The sequence below is a fragment of the Corvus kubaryi genome, unplaced genomic scaffold (assembly GCF_017639235.1).
Source record: "Corvus kubaryi isolate FWS band 111438036 unplaced genomic scaffold, C.kubaryi_AGA036_p1.0 138, whole genome shotgun sequence".
In the NCBI taxonomy this organism is placed as follows: Eukaryota; Metazoa; Chordata; class Aves; order Passeriformes; family Corvidae; genus Corvus; species Corvus kubaryi.
Genome location: NW_024580672.1, coordinates 89,834 through 109,691, shown reverse-complemented (window position 1 = coordinate 109,691; position 19,858 = coordinate 89,834). Strand labels below are relative to the sequence as shown.

General features: G+C 41.1%; 1 protein-coding gene across 2 annotated transcripts in view; it reads right to left on the bottom strand.

Moving 5' to 3' along the window:
• ZCCHC24 (zinc finger CCHC-type containing 24) overlaps positions 1 to 19,858 on the bottom strand; it is a 109,337-nt gene that overhangs the window by 13,322 nt on the left and 76,157 nt on the right. For both annotated transcript variants that reach the window (XM_042018520.1, XM_042018519.1), the window contains exon 3: positions 2,775 to 2,939. In XM_042018520.1, the coding sequence (XP_041874454.1) occupies positions 2,775 to 2,939 (165 nt within the window). The remainder of the gene's footprint in view (positions 1 to 2,774; positions 2,940 to 19,858) is intronic.

Below are 19,858 nucleotides of genomic sequence, written 5' to 3'. Positions count from 1 at the left end.
ATTCACTGGGCCATACAAGAGGATGGGAAAGTATCCTTGGAGGTGATTGCTGTGTCCTGTCTGTATACACACACACCTTTCTGTAAATGTCCTCCACTGCTTAGGACCAGGTGTGGAACAGGGGGCGTTCACTGGACCTGGTGTGAGTTTTCATTATGTATATACTATGGTGAATGGAAACTTTCTGTAATATGCCCTCAACCAGGGAAATGTGGTCCCTGACTGTTTTAGATATGGGCTGAAATGTTTACAGTTTTTATAGTTTTGGAAGCTCTTGTAACTTGATAAAAGGTTACTTCATGCTGAGGGACCAGCAGTGATTTTCATCTGCTGATAAAATGACCATTATTTTTTAAAATAATGTTCCAGGATATCTTTTTTCCTTAGGTTACAATTAGGTTTACCTAATTGTTAGATTACAATTATATGTTTACCAAATGGTAGGGCAAGGAGTAAGAATAGGAGATGATGAATTCCAGCACATTGCTGAAGAGAAATATTGACAAGATTGCTTGAAAGTAGAAATCATTCATTTCACTAGGAGTAAATACTGTCTGATCTTGAAAGGAGGTCAGACTTCTCCAGTTCATCTGGTTTTTGTTAAACTGGAGAAAAAAATCCATTTACTGATTATTGGTACTATGATCATGTCACATATTGTGGTGACTTTGCTGTTTTGAAGCATCTATTTCTTCACTGCAACACTTACTTTTTTCTTTTAATGGAGTTAAAATGACACAAGAGAATCATGGTGTGTAAGGGGGGGCAAGACATTATTTAGGTTCGAAAACCTGTCCAATGGAAGATTCAGATGAGAATGCAAATACTCTGAGATACCATATAATAAATGCAGAAGGAGCACATAATTAACTGAGGGCATCCACAGAGAGAGAAGTGGGGGCTTAAAAACTTCTAGAAGTGCATAGGAAATCAAACATGAATGAGGCCTCTCCTATGGTAGGTATCAACAAAATAATCTAAAGAATAAATAGGAAGTATATCTAGAAAATTAAGTGGTATAGCAGTGCTGTTTAAAAAAATACTAAAACCATCTTATGTGCACAAGACTTTTTTGTGCTATAACTCTCAAAGTAGAAATATGGGACTTTTAATAAAATCTTTCATTGTGCTTCTACAAAATACAGTTCTTAGTATAAGAGTACTGGTGACTGGGTGTAACATATTTCCAAAGTAGTGCAAAATAGCTCCCCACTGATAAAGGTTGATAAATATTTACGGAGTCTGGTGTGGCACTGGATGCTTGGACAAAAACCACTATGGGATAGCAGACAGGAAGCTGTGTCAAGAAGCACCACAGACCTCCTGCAAGGCTGTTACTCTCTTCTGCTGCTGGCTCTGTGCATGAACTGATGCTGGTCCCTTCACTGTGTGCCTGTTGCTGTTGTACTTAATCAGAAGCAGCACAAGACACCTCTGAAAGAATGAAAAGGACTAGAAAGCATGACAATGGTAACAACACTGAGAAGCAGATGGAGGTGAGGCAGTGACAACAGGATGTAGAATCTTTCAGCTCAAGGTTTGAAGTTCGCATTTTGGGGAAGAGCACTAGTGACTGGTTGCAAGTTATTTACATCGGGAAGCCGAGCTGAAACACACTCCTGCCTTGAAAATGTCAAGTAACTGCAATACCTGCTGCTGGGACATGAACACATGGATAGACGTGCTCTTCCACATCCATGAGTTATGGGACCTTAGGGAATAGCATGGAAGCAGTGATAGGGGTTGACTGTGGAAAGCTGCACTGCATATGCTGTGACTGTTCCCCAGAAAGTACCGTGTTCGTGGCTCGGTGGCAAGCACAGCTTAAGGAAGCACTGTAGATTGCAACCCTCCCACAGTGTGTCTGTGACTTTAGTACTGCTGTGCAGATTGCACTCCTCTAGCCCTGCCATGAGGGGCAACTCTGCACAGTGGACTACTTGCAAAACTTTACTACAAAAATGTACATGTCTAAGTCTATTATGCCTCCTGTACAGTGTGGATGAGATACCTCTTGAATGATTTCTTGACCCTTTGAACATCAACATAAATTGTGGAAAGAATTTTGAAGAACAAGATAAATATTTATAAATTTGTGCTATAAATGGTCTTGTGCTTTCAATGGTCTTGTAATTTCTCTCACCCTCAGGACTGTACTTCCATGCATGTGGTAAGTGACTCAGCCTGGATTTTGGATCTTTTAGACAAGCTGTCTGAACAGAGGTAAGGAACAAGAGACCTTGGAAGCTTTGAGATTGTCTCAAGTTAGTGTCATTAACCAAGGAATTTTGTAGGCAGGAGTCATCTTAGTGTTGTTCTACTTTATCACTACTCTTTTTAAGTAGCAATAGCCTCTTGAGCAAATCCAAGAGGTGAAAAAAGCAGCACACATGGGAAATAACTCTGCTGACACCAGTGGAATGAAACAATAAATTGGTGTAAATATGAAGAGAATCATAAGAACTAGAAGGCCTCTTGCTATTGCTGAACTTTTTTTACTCTATCTCAGATTAAAAACCCTCATAGCCTGTTTCTGTAAGAAAGGCAGGTGAAGATTTTGGGTTTGAGGTATTTATAACGAAAGACAGAACATTCAAATTTTGCAACTCTGATGACACCTGTCCAGACTTCCAGGACTGAGTTCATCTGGGAAACCATTCACTGTGGTGTGTTGTAGCCCATGTCAAGTTCTGTTTAAGTCTTAATCATGCTTTACAAAGTCAAGAGCGTTCCTAGTTCCAAGCCTGTTGCCATCAGGTCTGCACTTCTCCTACCTGTTTGTGAGGATAAACATTAATGTGGCACTTGATACATTCTTGTCCCATGTTAGCCCAGGAGTTTCCACTCATCCATTTTCTCTTGCATTTGGGGCACTTATATTCACCAAAGCAGCGCTTCTTGCCCTGGTATGGTGTCAGGCCTTCTCCTTTTGGACGAGCCTACAAAACAAAGGGAAGAAGCAATGAATGACTGAAAATGTGTGTGTGTGTAGTAGAAAAGTTTTTTTTAATTAGGAAACTTTGGGCAGAAGATACTGGAGGCATGCATGAAGGTCATATCCCCTTAATGAACAGTTCATATGTTGAAGCTAGAGTTTAACAGTTCTGAGAGTTGTTTCTGTAAAAAGTATTCAAAAGTCCAAGAAAACTTGTAATACTTGTTAGTGATACTAAGTATTTAGAAATATACCTTTTCACTTTTTGAATAAGTAGCTTTAATATTAGTTTTGTTATGATAAAACCATCTCAGCTGAGTACATATTGCTAGCAATATATATAGCGTTAGGAGGAGTAGCTCATTATTAATAAAGGACTACTTTTAAGTAGAAATTCCAATTAAGAAATCCAATCTATTTTTCACTAAAACCTGTAATTGAGAAGAGTTTTAATAATTCTGCTTTTTACAGCCTCTAAACAATTAAATATTGGCACTTCATTAGTATTTATTATTCAGTGATATTAGATATGTATTACCATATGGGAGGGCACAAACTGGGATTGAGTATGAAGGAAAGACGTTCTGACTAGCGGAAATAATAACTTTATCTGGCTTCTTGCTCTTGGTAAATTGTTTCACTGACTTCTACCTTTTGAAGGAAACAGTGAAGAGTTCTCAAATGGTGTGTTGTGATGTCTGAGTGCTAAATGTCCCTTAAAGAAAGCCTTCTATGTAGGGAAGCCAGTAGAGTTGACAATGACTGTATGCAAATACCAAGTTTATTTTTTGTACATACCTTCACTCACTAAAACTTTACAAAATATGATAAGGTATGTGAAGATGAGGGTATTGCATCCAGCTGTGCTAGGATAGCTGTAAAGATGAAGCCATTTTCCCGGAGTCCCTACCAGGTGTTGAAACACTGTCCTTGTATTCACTGTGTTTAGTTTGTTGCTGCCTAGAGGGAGATACTTTGCTTATATTGTATAGTGGCAGAATAGGGTGTGATCACCTATCAAAGGCTTCTTTGTCACTTACTTCCATGTCAGGCCTAAGCAGCTTTTCTTTTTTAAGGCTTCTGGATAAAGTTTACAGAAGTGAAATGAGCCATCATGCTGGGAAGGGATTTGTTTTTGTTTTGGGAGCTTGCGCGATTTCTCAGTGTCTAGGTCCAAATCGTTTTCTATGTGAAAACATGGGTTGCAAAAGCAGGTGGTTGGCAGAAGACCTGAGCTTGGCAGGAGCTCTGAGACTCAAGCTCCAGTGGCTGATGGAGATGGTGAACACTGTGTTACCTCCTGGGTTGAATGTGGGAGCAAGAGGGAAAGGAACATCGAGTGCGCTCTCCCCCGCATGCTGTGGGTGGAATAGCAGGGGACACCAAACCTACTCCAACCTTTTTTTCTTTCTGTAGTGTCAATAAACAACATTCTCTGGGGTTTTTTATGCTTATTCCTAGCATAGCAATATTCTTTAGAAGATCAGTAGCAACCTCCATTACAAATAGACATTTGTAATAATTTATAATAATTTGCTTCTGACAGACCACTGTAAATATTCTGGCTCATAGCAAAGATGAAGCTGACCAGGACAACATATTTACAGTAGTATTGCACAGAAGAAAAAAAAGTGCATTGGTAGAGTGAGAAACATTGACTTCCACAACTAAATGAGTGCTGGCAGGCACCTGGAGTGTAGCTCTCTGACCCATGGTATCTCTTGATAAGGATGAGAGATCACAACTGAATGTAGTGCAGGAAAATGTCAATTTATGGAGACATCCTTATTCTGAGTACTTGATTTGGTTCTGCCTCTGAGGAGTTTGTAGCACAACTCAGTGTAAGAAGGAGCCACATGCTCTCTTCATTTAGAAATTCTCATGGAATTGAATAGGAGCCCTGTGTCCAGAGAGCTCCTGTGATTGAGACACCTTCCCTGTCCTCCTGAGGCACCACAAGTTATTTTTGATTCTCTGATTAAGTCACCCTCTACTTAAACTCCTCCTGCAGCCAGACTTGCAAATGCAGCTCAATGCCCCTACCAAGCAGCAGTCCTTTCAGAAAATGTGCAGGTCACAGGATTCACTATTTCTAAAAGTAATAGCACTGATTTTGGAGACAGAGTGTGTCTTGGAAGTCTTATAAATGTTTACAAAGAGTATTTAAACGTAACACTCCCACAGCAATATGTTATGTCAGCCATAAAGAGCATTTAAACATCAGACTCCCACAGCAATATGTTGTGCCAGCCACAATTCCCAGATGGGAAACGTTCAGAGATGGCCACTGGGTCGGCCAGTGACTGTGGGTTTGTCCAGGTCACATAGGTGACTTCAGAGACATCAATGCCCTGAAATACTCTGCCCTCACAAATGCACAGGGGGCACTGAAGATGCTGGTCTGTGGAGTCCTCTGTGTGTCCAGCTAGGCATCAGAAATGGAGACTTTCCAAATTTGAAGCCACTTTTAAAATCCGGCTTCTCCAACTTCTCGGTAAATCGGAAGCAGAACCTGGAAAATAATGTAGGAGCCCTGACTCTGTTGGTAGTTTCCTGGTATAATTGCTAGACTAAACTTTTGATTTATTTTTATTTTAACTTTTTGACTGTCACAGCTCTCTCCTCAGTCAGTGACTCTAATTAGTTTGCTGGCAAAGTTACAACATTCTCTGTAGGTGTTTTGCTATTCTGCTTTATGGATGTTTATGCATTGCCTTAACAGATATTCTTTTCCTTCCCATATCTTCAGTTTCCCAAACTGTGCCCCACAGGGAATTTGGATTCACAAACAAGCAAGCTCATTTTCTCTAGTGAGAAACATCATTAGGAACCACTGACAGCAGTGAAGGCAACCCTCCAACTCCCTCCACCCTGCAGAACCAAACAAAACAGATATTTGACAGTATTTGGTAGAAGGCGAAACCTGAGTGAGACACACCAACGGCCTGAGAGATCTGAGGCTGAGTGTTTTGGTTTGTTTGTTATTGGGGTTTTTTTGTTGTTGTTGGGTTCGGGTTTTTTTTTTTAAATTTAAAGTGTCTGGCTCCAGCAGGAGCACAGCTGAATTGCATAAACATTTCCAAGAAACAACCTGCTCCTTGGCACAGAAGCAGCCAGCCCTGCCCACAGGGTGCTCGAGCACCCAGTCACTGTGCAACAGAGGTATCTCAGTGCTCATTCAGCTAGAGGGCAAGAACTATTTTCACCAGAGGTTTTTCTTTAACTAAGTGCCAAAAAAGAGCAAGAAGACACATTTTATTATTCAGTATTAACCTAAAAACCCTTACTTTACAGAGTGTGGGATTTACCTTGTTTAAACCATAAGCCTCCTATTCTCTCCCCACCCCAGCTCCATTTGAGTGGTGGTTAATAATAGGCTGTGGTTGGTGTTTAGGTCCCGCAATTCCTGTACTGAGCATTCTCTTCTTACTCTTTCTGCAGATAGATTCATTTATGTCTGGAGTTAATCTGGCAAAGTTATGCTTCTATTCCTAATGGCACAATATTTTGTTGTTACCATATTAACATACACTGTCCCATTGCCTGTAGGCCCAGGTAGTCTTTGGCCTGGTTTCTATCCTTGGCTGCAAAAACTTGATGTGTCTTCATTCAGCTGTTTCAAGGATTTACGGCATCCTGGACAGGTAGGCCTTTGGGGAGGATCAAAACCAAACAGATTTTTCTACAAGGACCAGAAGCTAGCCATTACTTGAAGTATGTCTCAATGTCAAGATCTAGGTATTAGGGAATGGATCCTTTGTGAAGTTTTGACTTTGGACAAGCACTGACACAAGCACTGACACAAGCGACACCACCTTTGCAGGTGTAGCTAGTCAGTGTGTGTATTTGCCTTAGCTGGATAAACAATGTCCAAAGCCAGTGAATTTTGTGTGGCACAGTAACAAAAACTACCTCAATATTCCACCTCTCACTGACACCCAGATGTCTCTATTTTTCATCCTCGTTCTTTCTTGAGCCAAAACCACAAATTTGCCATCATAAGATTTTAAAAGTGTTTAAGTTGAGCTTTTCTGCTGGTAACTGGCCAGTCCAGCTCTCTCTCAACCTATCAGAAAGTGCATCTCACGGAGGGATCTGCCAAATCACTTAGCAATGACGTACATAATAAAGGACTCTCTGCTTTCCCTAAACAATTCCCTCAAAGTATCAGTTTGCAGACTCAGCAAAAACAAAACATGCCCCCCTCCCCCAACATGCCCTGCTTAAAACTAGATTCATTATAAACAACATGAGGCTGAGTTTCCTCAAAGCAAATGCAGAGGCACAATTTAATGCTTTTCTTCCCCTCATCTCCCCCCAAGTTTGTTTTCTACAGCTGAAAGGGCTCTGTACAGCACAGGAAAAAATGAAATCAGCGTAACATTGGTAGGTGGATCCCCTTCATAGAAGAACTCTATGAGGATCTGCTTGTAAACATGCTTCATCAAACGAAGAGAAAAGAGTAACAGCAAACAGCTTGATGCACTGAGCAGCTCCCAAGTGGTTTGTGGGAGTGGGAGGGTCAGAGCTGTATTTTGAAATGTGAACCCTCCAACACTCTGAACTGAAAGTCAGCACAACTGGGAGATGGCATTAAAAATGCCCTAGCACTCTTATTGTGTACTACTGTGTGTGCATGGTTTTAATAAAGATATTATGATAATGTAGACTCAAAAGGTGCAATTACAAAATGAAAAAGAAAGTATAAGGACTGACTCGGTGCAGTGGGTGTTGTGGTATTCTAGTCCTGACTCTGCAGCAAGTTGCAGAGTGTTGGGATATTCACAGAAGTGCTCTCACCTTTCTCAGCTCTGTGTATACTGTGTAGAGAATGAGGACACGCTTGCACACTACTGCTGAAATGGCATATGAAAGGGAAACTCTGGATTGGTCAACTTTTTTTTTACTTTGTCCTTCCTCACTTTTGTGTGCATATAAATCTGAGTATCAACAGAATACGTAGGCAGATAAGTTATGTGTTTAGGAAATGAATTTTAACGTAGCTGGTCTATTGTTCATTGCTGTGTGTAGTCCATGTTGTTCATGCATGACACTGATAATGTCTGACACTGAAGACTTCTGAGGTATTGATTTAAACCAGCAGTCACTACACCTTTAATTAGTACATGCAATATAGAAAGAGCATCCAAGGGATACAGAAACCAAACGAATGCTTTTTTCAGCTTTGTTGCTAGTTTAATTTGTGTGTTAGGGACATGATGAGAAGTCTTACTTGATACAAGTCTGTTAAGGGGAAAAGCACATAATGGTCAGAAAGTAGGATCTTCATTACAGCATTACTATTTAAACAGAAAGTTCTATTTGTTTTGCTGAATGATAGACATTATGGAATTTCTAGTTGTATTGGGTATTTCAGATTAAAGATTTATGATAGATAAAATTATACCTGAGCAAGACATGGCTGAAAAATAAAGAAAACTTAAACTTGTTCATGTAGCTTAAAAGAGGAGGCCAGAGCGTGTTTTATTTGACTGGGATTTTCTTAGACTTGTCCGTGGTGTGGCTTAGGGTAACTTCAACCTCTGTCTGGGGAGTCTGCTGAATGGTTTTCCCACCTCTGCATCCATAGAAACAGACATGTTTTTCATGGCCATTAGAGCTCATCGGTTGTTGTTGATTTGAAACCTTTTATCACATGTGTACCACTGCTGCTCTTGAAATACGATCAAGGTAGAAGGTGGCTTTGTACTGAGGTCCCAAATAATGAAGCTGTTATAGTCAGGCTTCTGATAAAGTTGGTAGGATTTCTCAGCACACTTTCTCTAGGGCAGCATGTGTATCATAGCCCTCCTGCTCCCTGTCAGTGTACTGGGCTGGGGAAAAGGAGGCAATGAATTGCTGGAGCTGGTACTTGGCCTCCGAAAGAAAAATAAAATTAGAAGTAGGTATGACTGATTAGGCTCTGTACATCTGCTTGTTGCTCTGAGGGTGTCATATGCTGTGCTCTCTTGCAAGTAGTATATTCTGTCACCTTATGTGGACAACAATTTCACAGGCAAGTTTATACAGAAATGTGCTCCTCTCCCCTACCTTTCATCTTTATACATGTACCAGTACTGAGTGTAAATATAGTCCTCTACTTTCTTGGCCCTGCTGTCAGTATCTTTCTAGTAGGGTGATGTTCAGAATGGAACTCAATTTTCCAGAAGCAGAGCATTAAACAAAACAGGCAAGTCTGTGCAATGTGCAATACAAAACAGCATTGTTTCTCTTATTTTTCTTGAAGAAATACCCTATTTCTGCTGTTACAAACATTTTCAGTCCCCTGGTCTTAATCTTTGGGAAACATTTAAAACCATATTGACTAAGCTGTGTCAATGAAATTTTACAGGTAAATTTTGATACGGCAGAAGCCCAACTTTACGTTTGACATTTTGTGTGTATCTCTTGGCTGCTTTGAAAAACCAGTGTTGTCAACTGTGTTGTGTATGTTAACTGTGATTTTGATCTAGTTTCCACAAAGGTAAACCAAGAGTAAGATTTAGCATTACTTGTTACTAATAACACGTGTATGGTTTCTGATGATGATTAAATCAATAGGCATAGTTGTCATGGACATGTCGATCTAAGTCTAGAATCTGGTTTTGCAGATTTTTCAGACTCCTAGCCATGCTGTTAGGAGCAAAGGCTTTTCTTCTGCTATAAAATGGCTATTTGAGCTGATCATTAGAACCACCCTCGGGTCAAAGATATGATATCATTACTATGCTAAGTAGTTTGAAGCAGAATAGTTGCTAATTGTCGATGCTGCAATTATCTGATGTGTCAATTACTCAACGCTGAATGGTCTGAGAAGCTGATAAGTATGGGTTTTCTTTGCCAGTCCTAGTCATCATTCCACAGCCAGTATAGAGACAGGAAACGTGTAAATGCTCAGTACCATCCACTCTGAGTAAACAAATCTATTCATGAGTAGCATGCTGCTGCCACAGGCCTCTCCAGATAAAATAGGACTTGAACATATTGATGCAAGCAAACAGTAGAAGACAAAAGTATCTGGTAGAATGGTAACATGGGACTGGTGTTGGACTTCCAGCACCTGGACTGAGTATAGAGCCCTAAGAGGTTTTCTCTCTGTTTGTGGTCAGATTGTACCTCAGCTCTTCATTTGTAGGGGGGAAAGGTCCTTTTGCTGTTTCCTGCCACTTCTGCGCTTCTTATGGCATTGTATAAATCACTTTGGGCTACCTATAGTAATGTAGCTTGTGTAGCATAGTGGAACCTTGAATTTCATCTCACTTAGGTAAGTGCTATTATGAAAAAACCAAGCAAATAACACTCAAAATTTTTTTCAGTCAATCCTTTCCATAGAAGAGCATTTGAGTGCATATTGTACTGCACAGAAACCTGTTCTCCCTGTAGTAGAGCCTTAATAGAAGGGTAAACTCCTCTTGCATTCACAATTCTAACTAATCTCAGATATACTTCTGCTTTTCCTGAATGTTCACATGAATTTTCCAGGTATGCTTATATATTTAGTATATCATGTGTTATATACAGGGCAACAGGCAGTGACCAAACGTTTGATGTGTTTGGTAGATCTACAGAGCCACAAAACTCTGCCAACCCAATCCAAATCTTCTGTTAAAGAAAGCTGCAATTATCTTGGTGAACTGTACTTCAAGGATTTATTTTACCTGCACATGCTAACTCTTTGCTGGTTGAATGACCATGAAAGAGCTCCCAAAAGGGCTGTCTATGCTTGCAGCCAATCACAGCTTTAATATGCTTATTCCTGTAGGACCTTGAAAACTACGAAATTACTTGAGCATATAAATAGCTGCCTAATGAATCTTTTGAAAATATTGCATAACTCAGTCTAACCCAGAACCTAAAGTTTCAAGAATAGGTCCTCATGCATGTAAAGGGTAACCATTAAAATTTGAACTGCATGTTAACTTGTGCAACAAAGCAAGCATACTGAAAAAAAATCACTTAGGAAGTTGCATAGTGAAAACTGTTTTCAAGGTATTGTTTAATGCAGTACAAAGTAAAAAGGGAGTGGGGCTAGAAAGTGGGGATGGAGCATGCCTGGGTCTTTACTGTGTAATTTAAGAATTGTATGTCATAGAGAAAATAGGGATTTGCATATCAAATTAGGCATGTGGAAGAGTTAAAATTACACTCGCCTGCTGGGATGCAGTGAGGCACTTCTTTTCAGCGTTATAAGATCATATTCTTCAGCTTGAGAAAAAAGGAAGTGGTCAAAATCTTTCCTTTCCCTTCTCTGATACAAAATTGGACATGCTGAATTAATTATGAAGAAACTAGGAATGTATTCATTTTAATAGTTTCCTGATGTTTGGACTCTTTTGTCCCTCTTCATCTGTTGCTTGAGAACATACAATGGCAATACTCTCCTCCTCTCCCTCCCCCTCTGGTAGCACACTATATTTAATATGTTCATATTTATTTAGTAGCTGGAATCAGGGTTTTGGAGAAGGGAGGGTCAAACCCTTGCTATAATCAAGCATTACCTCTTCCAAGCTGAGGTCAAGACTCATATTTTTGGACTTGTTTAATTGGTTCACCTCAGATGCCTTCATGTGGATTTCACAATTCTCCTAGGGCAAATGTGGCACAGCTGGGGCACTGATCTAGTGAGAAGCTGACAGGTCTAAGGATTATGATCTGCTCTTTACAAAGTAGTGGAGTTAGTTCTGATAGACCCCTTGCCTCCCCCTAGGTCATGAGACCGTTCAGAACAGATGGGAAGGCAGATAGATGTCATTGAAGGCAATTCTATTTCAAGTCTAAGTGAGTAGCAGGTGCTTTTGGAGCCAAATTCAACAACTGGGATGCTTTCTGCTTCACTGCTATTCTGAGATGTGTTTATCCAAAGTTTCTACCTGAAGAAAAGATGTGGATTAAATGATGATGCTGAGATAAAGCCACAGATCTCCAGTTGATTATGTGATGGTATTTCTTTCCTTATTAAATGCCCAGGTAAAGAAGCTGCATGAGAAGACTCTGTCCAGGATAGACTGGGTACACCACTATTTGGTCAAAACAAATTTTCAAAAGAGCATTTGGATCAGAGAATTTTCTGATTTATGGGGTGACCGTAGAGCTTGTGTTGCTCTTTGGTGTGTTACAGCTGACAATCTAAGGCTTTTCTCTCTTCCAACTACATGCAAAATAATAATGTTGTCCTTACTATTTGAACTGTTTGAAAGCTACATTGGAACTTTAACTGCAGACACGGCAATTTGCAAAACATTTAGTACTTGCTCTTCATGAACTACTGTAGCTGAATCTTATACTGGGTGCAGTTTGATCTAATTTTGGTGTCGATTTACAGAGGGGAGTAGAGAAAAGGCCTGTATTAAAGAGGTCTGTAGGTGCTGAGGGGAGATAGGTTTCTCTGCTGCTCGAGTGGCACTGTAAAATCCTGCTGTATGACAAGCCATAGCTTTTGGTGCCTTTATCCTTTTGTAAATCTAGACCTGTTGTGGCTTTCCTCCAAGCCAAATATCTGCTGGGCTACGCCTTCTGGAAGTACTTGGGGAGGGACTTTAATAAGTCAGTGATCTTAAGAAGAAATGTCAGCTTGGGAATCCTCTACTTTCACTTGTTCTTCAGAAACACAGTGTGTTGGTGTTGAAGGATATCAGGGGAGATGACCACTTCATGTTAAGGTACTTTTTCATTTGAGGTACAGTTGTTTGTAGGACTTGGATGACATTAACAAGGACATTACAATAAGTAAGGATTTTATTCCTACTTCGGCCGGGTTGGGGGTCTGTGGCTCAGACCCAGGAAGCCGTGACCGACCCAGAGAGAGCGTCCCGCAAGGGACAGTCCCCCAGAGGTCTGTGGCGTTCCCTCAGCCGCCAGGGTGCCTCTGCAGAGGGGTGCCTGTCTCAGCAGGCTGTCAGCTCTTTAGGGATTTCAGTGAGAGTGATTTCAGCAAGGCAAACCCCAGGCCAGGAGGAGAGAGACGAGAAGCTCGTTTGGTGGCTCCACATGGGGCAGCTTTATTTGTCCTGCGCCCTGTGAAGGGTAGGCTAGGGACGAGCTCTCCGATCCCTAAGGGGGAATAGGGTAGTTCTTATAGGGATACAAGGGTGGGTGTGAGAGGGTAGAAGCCAATGGGTTACAAAGAATCTACATAGGGTCTCCCAGAGGATCATGGTTCTTGTTTTCTCCCACCCTCACCAAAAGCAATGCCTTTTCCAAGGGGATCTTCTCCGGAGGTTATGCAATCCCTCTGAGGCAGGGGCTGGGCATACCCCACAATTTCCAATTAGAACCTTTGATGTTCATATATCTAAAAATAACATTAATTTCTTGCTTAGTTTTAAAATGAAACTGCATCATCCCAAAACATTGTTTTTCCCATACTAACAGTTTGTAGCCCACAAGTTTAACCTCATGCAACAGATACTTTAATATCCTTAATTAATAAAAAAAATTTAAGAACTATATCCAGTCTGTATGCAGTTTCCTGAATAGTCATTGTCCTCAGCTCTGACAGTGACCAAAGGATGCGTGCTTTGTACTCTATAGGCTGGGAAAAGGGTGTGCAGGGGAAAGCATTGCACTGGGAGGTGGGGAGGAGAAGGGGGTGGCAAAGTAGAGAATATTTTAATTCAATGCAATATGAAATGCAACTTCAGCAGTGTTGCTACTCAGGAAATGGCTTGTTTTGCTCTGATTTTTTTATGTTGCTTGTTGCGCTCTCTGGACTGGCATACTTTTTTTTTTTTGTTCCATTCGTATGTGTATGAATTATTATAATACTGGATTTCTTTTAGCCTGAATTAGAAATGCTTTTGCTCATGTAAAGGTTTTATCTCTTCAAAACAACTCTTGGAAAGTAAAGGAAATATTGTTCAGATGATAAGGGCAAGCTTCAGGGGAAAGGATGTTTCTAGGAGAACTCAGCCTTCTTCCTTCCTTCTGTTCTGAAAGGGACACGATATCTTTCAACTGCCCACTAAATCTTTAAGGATTCAAGACCTGGTTCATGGCACATCTCACACACTGCATGAGAATAGGTATAACTACAGTAAGAAAATTCCAGCGGGAGAGTGCAGGATCATGACAGTAATGTGATCTTGTGGTTAAGGCATGGGACTGGGCCTCTGCAAGCCTGGGGTTTCATTCCTGGCTTGACTACAGGCTTTATATGTTGGTTTGTGGACAAGTTACTTGATCTCTCCATGTTTGAATTTTTCATCTGTAGTATGGGCAGTGCTAGTGTACCTCACATTCTGGGAATTTAATCAGTGTTTGTTACTACAAAAGTGACCAGTATGCATGAATCTCGTTATACAATTCTCAGGCAGAAGTTTTGAACAAGGACTGCTATAGGCCTGCCTCTGGTGACCCTGGCCTCATCCCTTTGAGCCTGTTTCATAAAGTCTCTGCTTATGGATGTTTTTGTTCAGCTTGTTTTCTCCAGAACCTGACTGGTTAAAGTAGTCAGAACGGTAATTTTCAATTAACTGCTCATAGCATCTCTACTGATACATCATTAAAAAAAGGTTAAAAAAACCAACAGAAGTTAAGGCAAGTACCAATATGGTTGTTGTAAGGATTTCCAGCTAGGAAATTCTTTATGCAAAAGATGAAGCTTGGGCCCTCTTAGAAAGCTTCCCCCTGTACCAAATGCAGCCTAAGGACTACCAGCCCTCTGTAACCTCCCCACCCCACAGCAGCCTAGTGGTGCAGGCTCCCAGGACAGCAGCACACAGGGCAGGCTGTGGCCTCTCCTCCTCCAAGATGAAATACCACAGCAAGAGTGTCATTGCTTCTGGCCGGAATGGGCCCTTTGCTTGAACTATTAAGAAACAGGGAAAGGAAATAAAGACCAGATGAGCAACCGCCCTACTTTTCTCCCCCTCAGCCTCCTTCCCTCCACCTTCCCCCCCACCATGCTGTCTTTGAGATGACATACAAAAACACCAGTTGAGTCAGCCTGCTTTAAATTACAGCATTCTTTTTGAGCCTGGAAAAAGACATGCTATGCATAGCCCAAAAATGAAACATGACTTCAGATGCTGATACGTAAGCTGCATAAATGTGAAGGGGACTTTTTTCTTGTCCCAGTATTCTTTACTCTAGCAATATTGTGGCAGGCCATACATGAACGTATTGCATAGAAGAAAGTCTTAGAAACCCACCCTTTCTGCCCAGAGCAGCCATGTGTTTGTTCATCTACATCAAGAGCCATCAAATTCCAGCTACCTGACTTAGTTCATGGGCATGACACTGCTTGAGTGCTCCTTCCTTGCTCTGGCCACCTGTGCATGTAGAGCTGCCTGGGAGGAACTCCCAGATAGTTTTCTTCTACAGAAGACTTGTTCTCCCCATGAAGAAAGAGCAACCTTCCAACATCTTAACTGAAATGCATCAGAAAAGACTCAGTGTTTTAAATATAGCCATGGGTTTGCAGTGAAAGCTTATAGGTATATACACTCACACTTTAAGATGATCCAAAGGCAACCATCCTTTGCACACCACAAAATGCTATGCAGTTTGTGATAATACAGTAGGAATCTGCACCTGTAATCTCTTCCATCCTTCCCTTCACATCCTGTTCCTGCAGTTGTATTTGTATTTTCCACTGGGCTGCTTGACTGTTTTTTTTTTTTCCCACTCTGTGCAAAGCTAACTTGAATCATCTAAAGAATCCCTTGTCATTCCCCAAGAAAAAGCATCAGCAGCTGCCATACTTCATTAGCCATTCTGTAAGATTCATAGTTCATGTTTGTAGTGTTACAAGAACTTCGAACATTTTACTGAAGTTCTCATGAAAACAAGCTGAAGCAAACTGGTTCCCTCTGTAATGTTTTTCCTAATCACATGCAGAAATATGCAGTACCTTGAAGGTGAGGAAGGATGGACTGCAATCAGTAAGTACAGAGTGAGAATATTAATAGGTATGTGAAAGGTAAGAGGACAACATAGGCAGTGTTGGGTGAAGAGCACTTCTCGCATCAGAGTTCTTGCTAGAATGGAGAAAAGTGGCATCTAGGAGGTGACTGTTACACAACAAAAAGGAATAAAATTTATAGCCTTTTCAACTATTCAGATTCTGCCTTCTGTTAGTTAACTGACTCTTTGTCTTTTTATAACTAATTATTTTGTTTTTCTATTCTGTCATAAAATAAGCCAGGAGGACGCTTATGTGAAACTTCCTGGGAAACAAAAAGGTCGTAGGTTGAATCAGGCCATGGATGTTGTGTGAGTTTTTGAGAGAAATAAAATCTTTTCTGTGTTGAAATAGGAAATTCATATCTGACTCATCAGGCTGCCTGACTGTACCACAAGAAATTAAGTCTTTTGAACACCTATATTTTAGGCCCATTCTGTATAAGATAATCATTGCTGTTAAAAATTTTGAGTGGAAACTGTTTTGACCAGAGTATAGTCAGAAAACTGAAACAAAATGGGAACTGTCTAAACAAGTGAGCTGTAATCACCATTTCCTTTCATCCAGGTAGATGACATTTCTATTCCAAATATTTTATTAGCTCTTTGCCTGTTCCTTCTTTAAAAAAGAAAAATTAATCAACCATTTACAACCTTCACAATATGTTTGTCCAGTGGCCCCAATGGTATTTCCTATATTTAAGAATTATTGTCAAAGACACTCACACACAGCATTTCCTTATCATGGGATACCTAAAATCTCACTTCCTGAAAGTCAACTTTCTTGTCGGTGTATGCAGCAGTAGCTGTCACCGTAGGACACATATCACCATCATCTCACACTGGAAAACTTGGAGCATATGATGTTGGCAGTACCCCAGACCTGTTGCTAGAAGCTGAACTAAAATAGGAGAAGTGGCCTGAGGCCAACTGGTAGTTCCATATTCCTCAACGTGGATTGGCATATGAACACACCTTAGAGTAAATCTTTCTCCGCAAGGAGGAATTTTTTTCAAGAAAAAACAAGCCAACACCAGACCCCACTACCAAGTTAGGTACCTCTTTTACTAGCAAATAACATGTTGCACCAGAAAGCACATGGGAATGACAGCTATTCTACATGACTAGGAACAGTTTTTTCCTACGGTTCTAGTTCTATTTTAGAAATTCTTCACCCTGTTCAAAATATCTGATTTCACCTTTGTACTTTTGTAGCAGATAGTTTCAATATCCACAGGCCAGTGAAGTGAAAAGCTCATTATTAAACAAAAGAAAGGAAGAATACATGTTCTAATTGAAATCTCATGGGAGCAGAGGATCCACCAAAGGGCTGTAGGGCACAGAAAGCATGGCAAGGCTTTGTGCTATGTTCAGTGCTTGTCATGGGAACATGTTTGTGACCAAGGCCATCTTCAGTGTTTCTAAAGTCTAAGGCAGTCTTCTTGACACAGTGAACAGCCCACAGCAAAATATCTTTACTAGAAGCTGTCTCACTGTTGTTTGCTCAAGGCTAAGAAACTATTAATTTTACAAAGGTATTGTGCAAGAAACATCTGGTGTAAAATGCTTGTCATGGTGTTTGCTGCAGAAGATGACTGGAGAGGTAAGATGAAGATTTGGGGAAGGGAGATGTGCAGTTCTTTATCCCTTTTTCTACTGTTTCCCCTTTCCTGTTTCACCCTGAGACTCTTTCCATTGACAGACGCTAGTCTAAGGACAGATTCATGCCTGCTCTGCTTCCAGAGATGTAGTACAAGTGAATTTGCCTTGATCTTGGAGGGGAAAAAATTTTAAACCATTGACAAAACCTTATCAGGAGTCCTTGATTTTGTTTTTCATATTAAGGTACTCCTCTCTGTTATATGGGATTATTTCAGCAGTGTTACTGGTTTAAGAAAAAAAAAAATCAATGTGGAATGATAAAATAGAACACGAACAGAAACAAGTCAGAAACACCTGATGTATAATAAGGTCTCTGAGTGTTATTTTTCCACATCAAGGAGTATTGTTAAGGCTGTGCTGTTCTGGTAAGCCATGGATTCAGACTCTTGTGAGGAGATTGGCACAACAGCAAAAGTCTTCTAGCCCCTTGATTTATTTTTTTCAGTCTTTCCAAGGACCAGTTAATTTTATCTGCTCAGCATTTTGGGGGGGATGTGCAGTTCAGTGTGTGCTTGGTGAGAGGCTCATTATCCTCTGCAGGCTCTAAACAAACCCTCGATTTTGAAAAGGCAACAAAAGAGGTGGCTGGTCCTGGTTTCCGGTGGCCCCGGCTGGGCCAGCACGGCGGGCTCCTGGCCCCGGCGCAGCTGGCTCTTTGTGCGCTCGGGCATAATGAGGAGGGCTCGGGAGGAAGCTGACACAGGTGTGCCACGAGGCCGGGGACTTGGCTGGGGACACTGGCCCGGCTGTGCACGCACGCCTTCCCACACACAGGTCTTGTGTTCGCTCTTGGCCACGGCCTTCAAGGGCCTCCTTGTCGCAGCACAAACAACGGCGTCGCGCAGCCTCCCTTGTGCGCTGCATCCTGGCCCGAGCTGCCCAGAATAATCCCCTTTCTCAGCCCTAATACCACAGCAGAAATGTCATCCTTATTCTGCAGTGCTGGCATTTGTCAACTTGGTGGGTACAAAGACAGCATTCATTGAGCAGGAGGCAGGCACAGGGCCCCAGGAAAAGCCCTTCGAGGGGACAGAAAAGGGTCTTCTGTCAAACTTTGAACTCTACAGGAGCTGCTGTTTGTCTTCAGGTCTGGCAGAACTAGAGAGGGCTGTCTTGTGTTGACCGTGTCTTCAGCTGGGGTTGTGGGGCAAGTTCAGGTTTAGTTTTTAGGACAGCTGACTAGCAACAAATGGCCTTTCTTCTGGGGCAGTGCCATCTTTAGCAATTGTACAATCTACTCTGTTCAGCTCTGTTCACTCTTGGACAAAATTAAACCTACAAGAAATGGATTTATCCTCACACTTACTTTACACATAGATGCAGCTATTCTAGTATCAGGTACTTTTATCTCCTGTGCCACACTTAGAAATAAAAGGTTCTTGCCAGCCCTAGGGGACAGCTTCAGCTCTCCAAAAGGTACCAGTGAGAGGCAGCAATACGAAGGAGGGGAAGCCTGCTCTTCCTTGGACAGTAGATACTTCCACTGGTGACAAATACATCAACAGCAACCGATGGAAGAGATAGAGCCCTTTTGACTGTTTGCTCAGTGAGTCAGCAGACTCCTCACAAACAGCACTGGTTCCTCTTGCCCTTGCTGTTGAGTTAAAGTAGATGGCTCAGGATAGCATGATGTAACCAAGAATATTCCACTTTATTGAAAACAGAGCCACTAGTTTTGTAAATATCATATTACCCACTATCTGAACACAAGCACTGAGCTCACTTAAAACTCTCTATACTTGGGGGATGCACAGAGGTGATTAACCCTGGGGTATTTGTGTTATGAAGACAGCTGCAATTCAGGTCTGGGAAGGCTTGATTTCAGGCAATTTTATTTTTCTATTTTAAGTTGTCCTCTAATGAGACTGTTAAAACCTACCTCACTAAAGAAGTCGCTGTGTTTTAGTGAAAAGTTAAACTAATTTTGTGGGCCATTAAAAACATGCCCTGGGCTATTTCCCACTTGCTCCCATTACAGAGCACTCTAAAATTATAGAGTATATCTGCTGGTATGGAAATGCAGCTACCTTTGGGGTGGAGACCAGTACCAGCCTGTGCTTTGCACTTTGCTAACTCTTCACAGTAATAAATCTTCTGTGTGAAAGTACTGGGGTACACTCAATAGGTCATCAGGAAGAGAAGCTACCAAATAGCTTGCAATGTGTGAGGTACTGGAAAAGATAATGGGGTTTGAATCAGTTTTGAGAAACTGAAACAATTTCATCATAATACATAATTATGCTAAATGTGGGGTTAATAACAGCAGCAATAAGCAAAGGATATGGAAAGAGAAGAATATTCATTAGGCACTTAACTTCCATGGGTAAACAGAAGCAAAAGAAGAGTATGTGTTATATACAT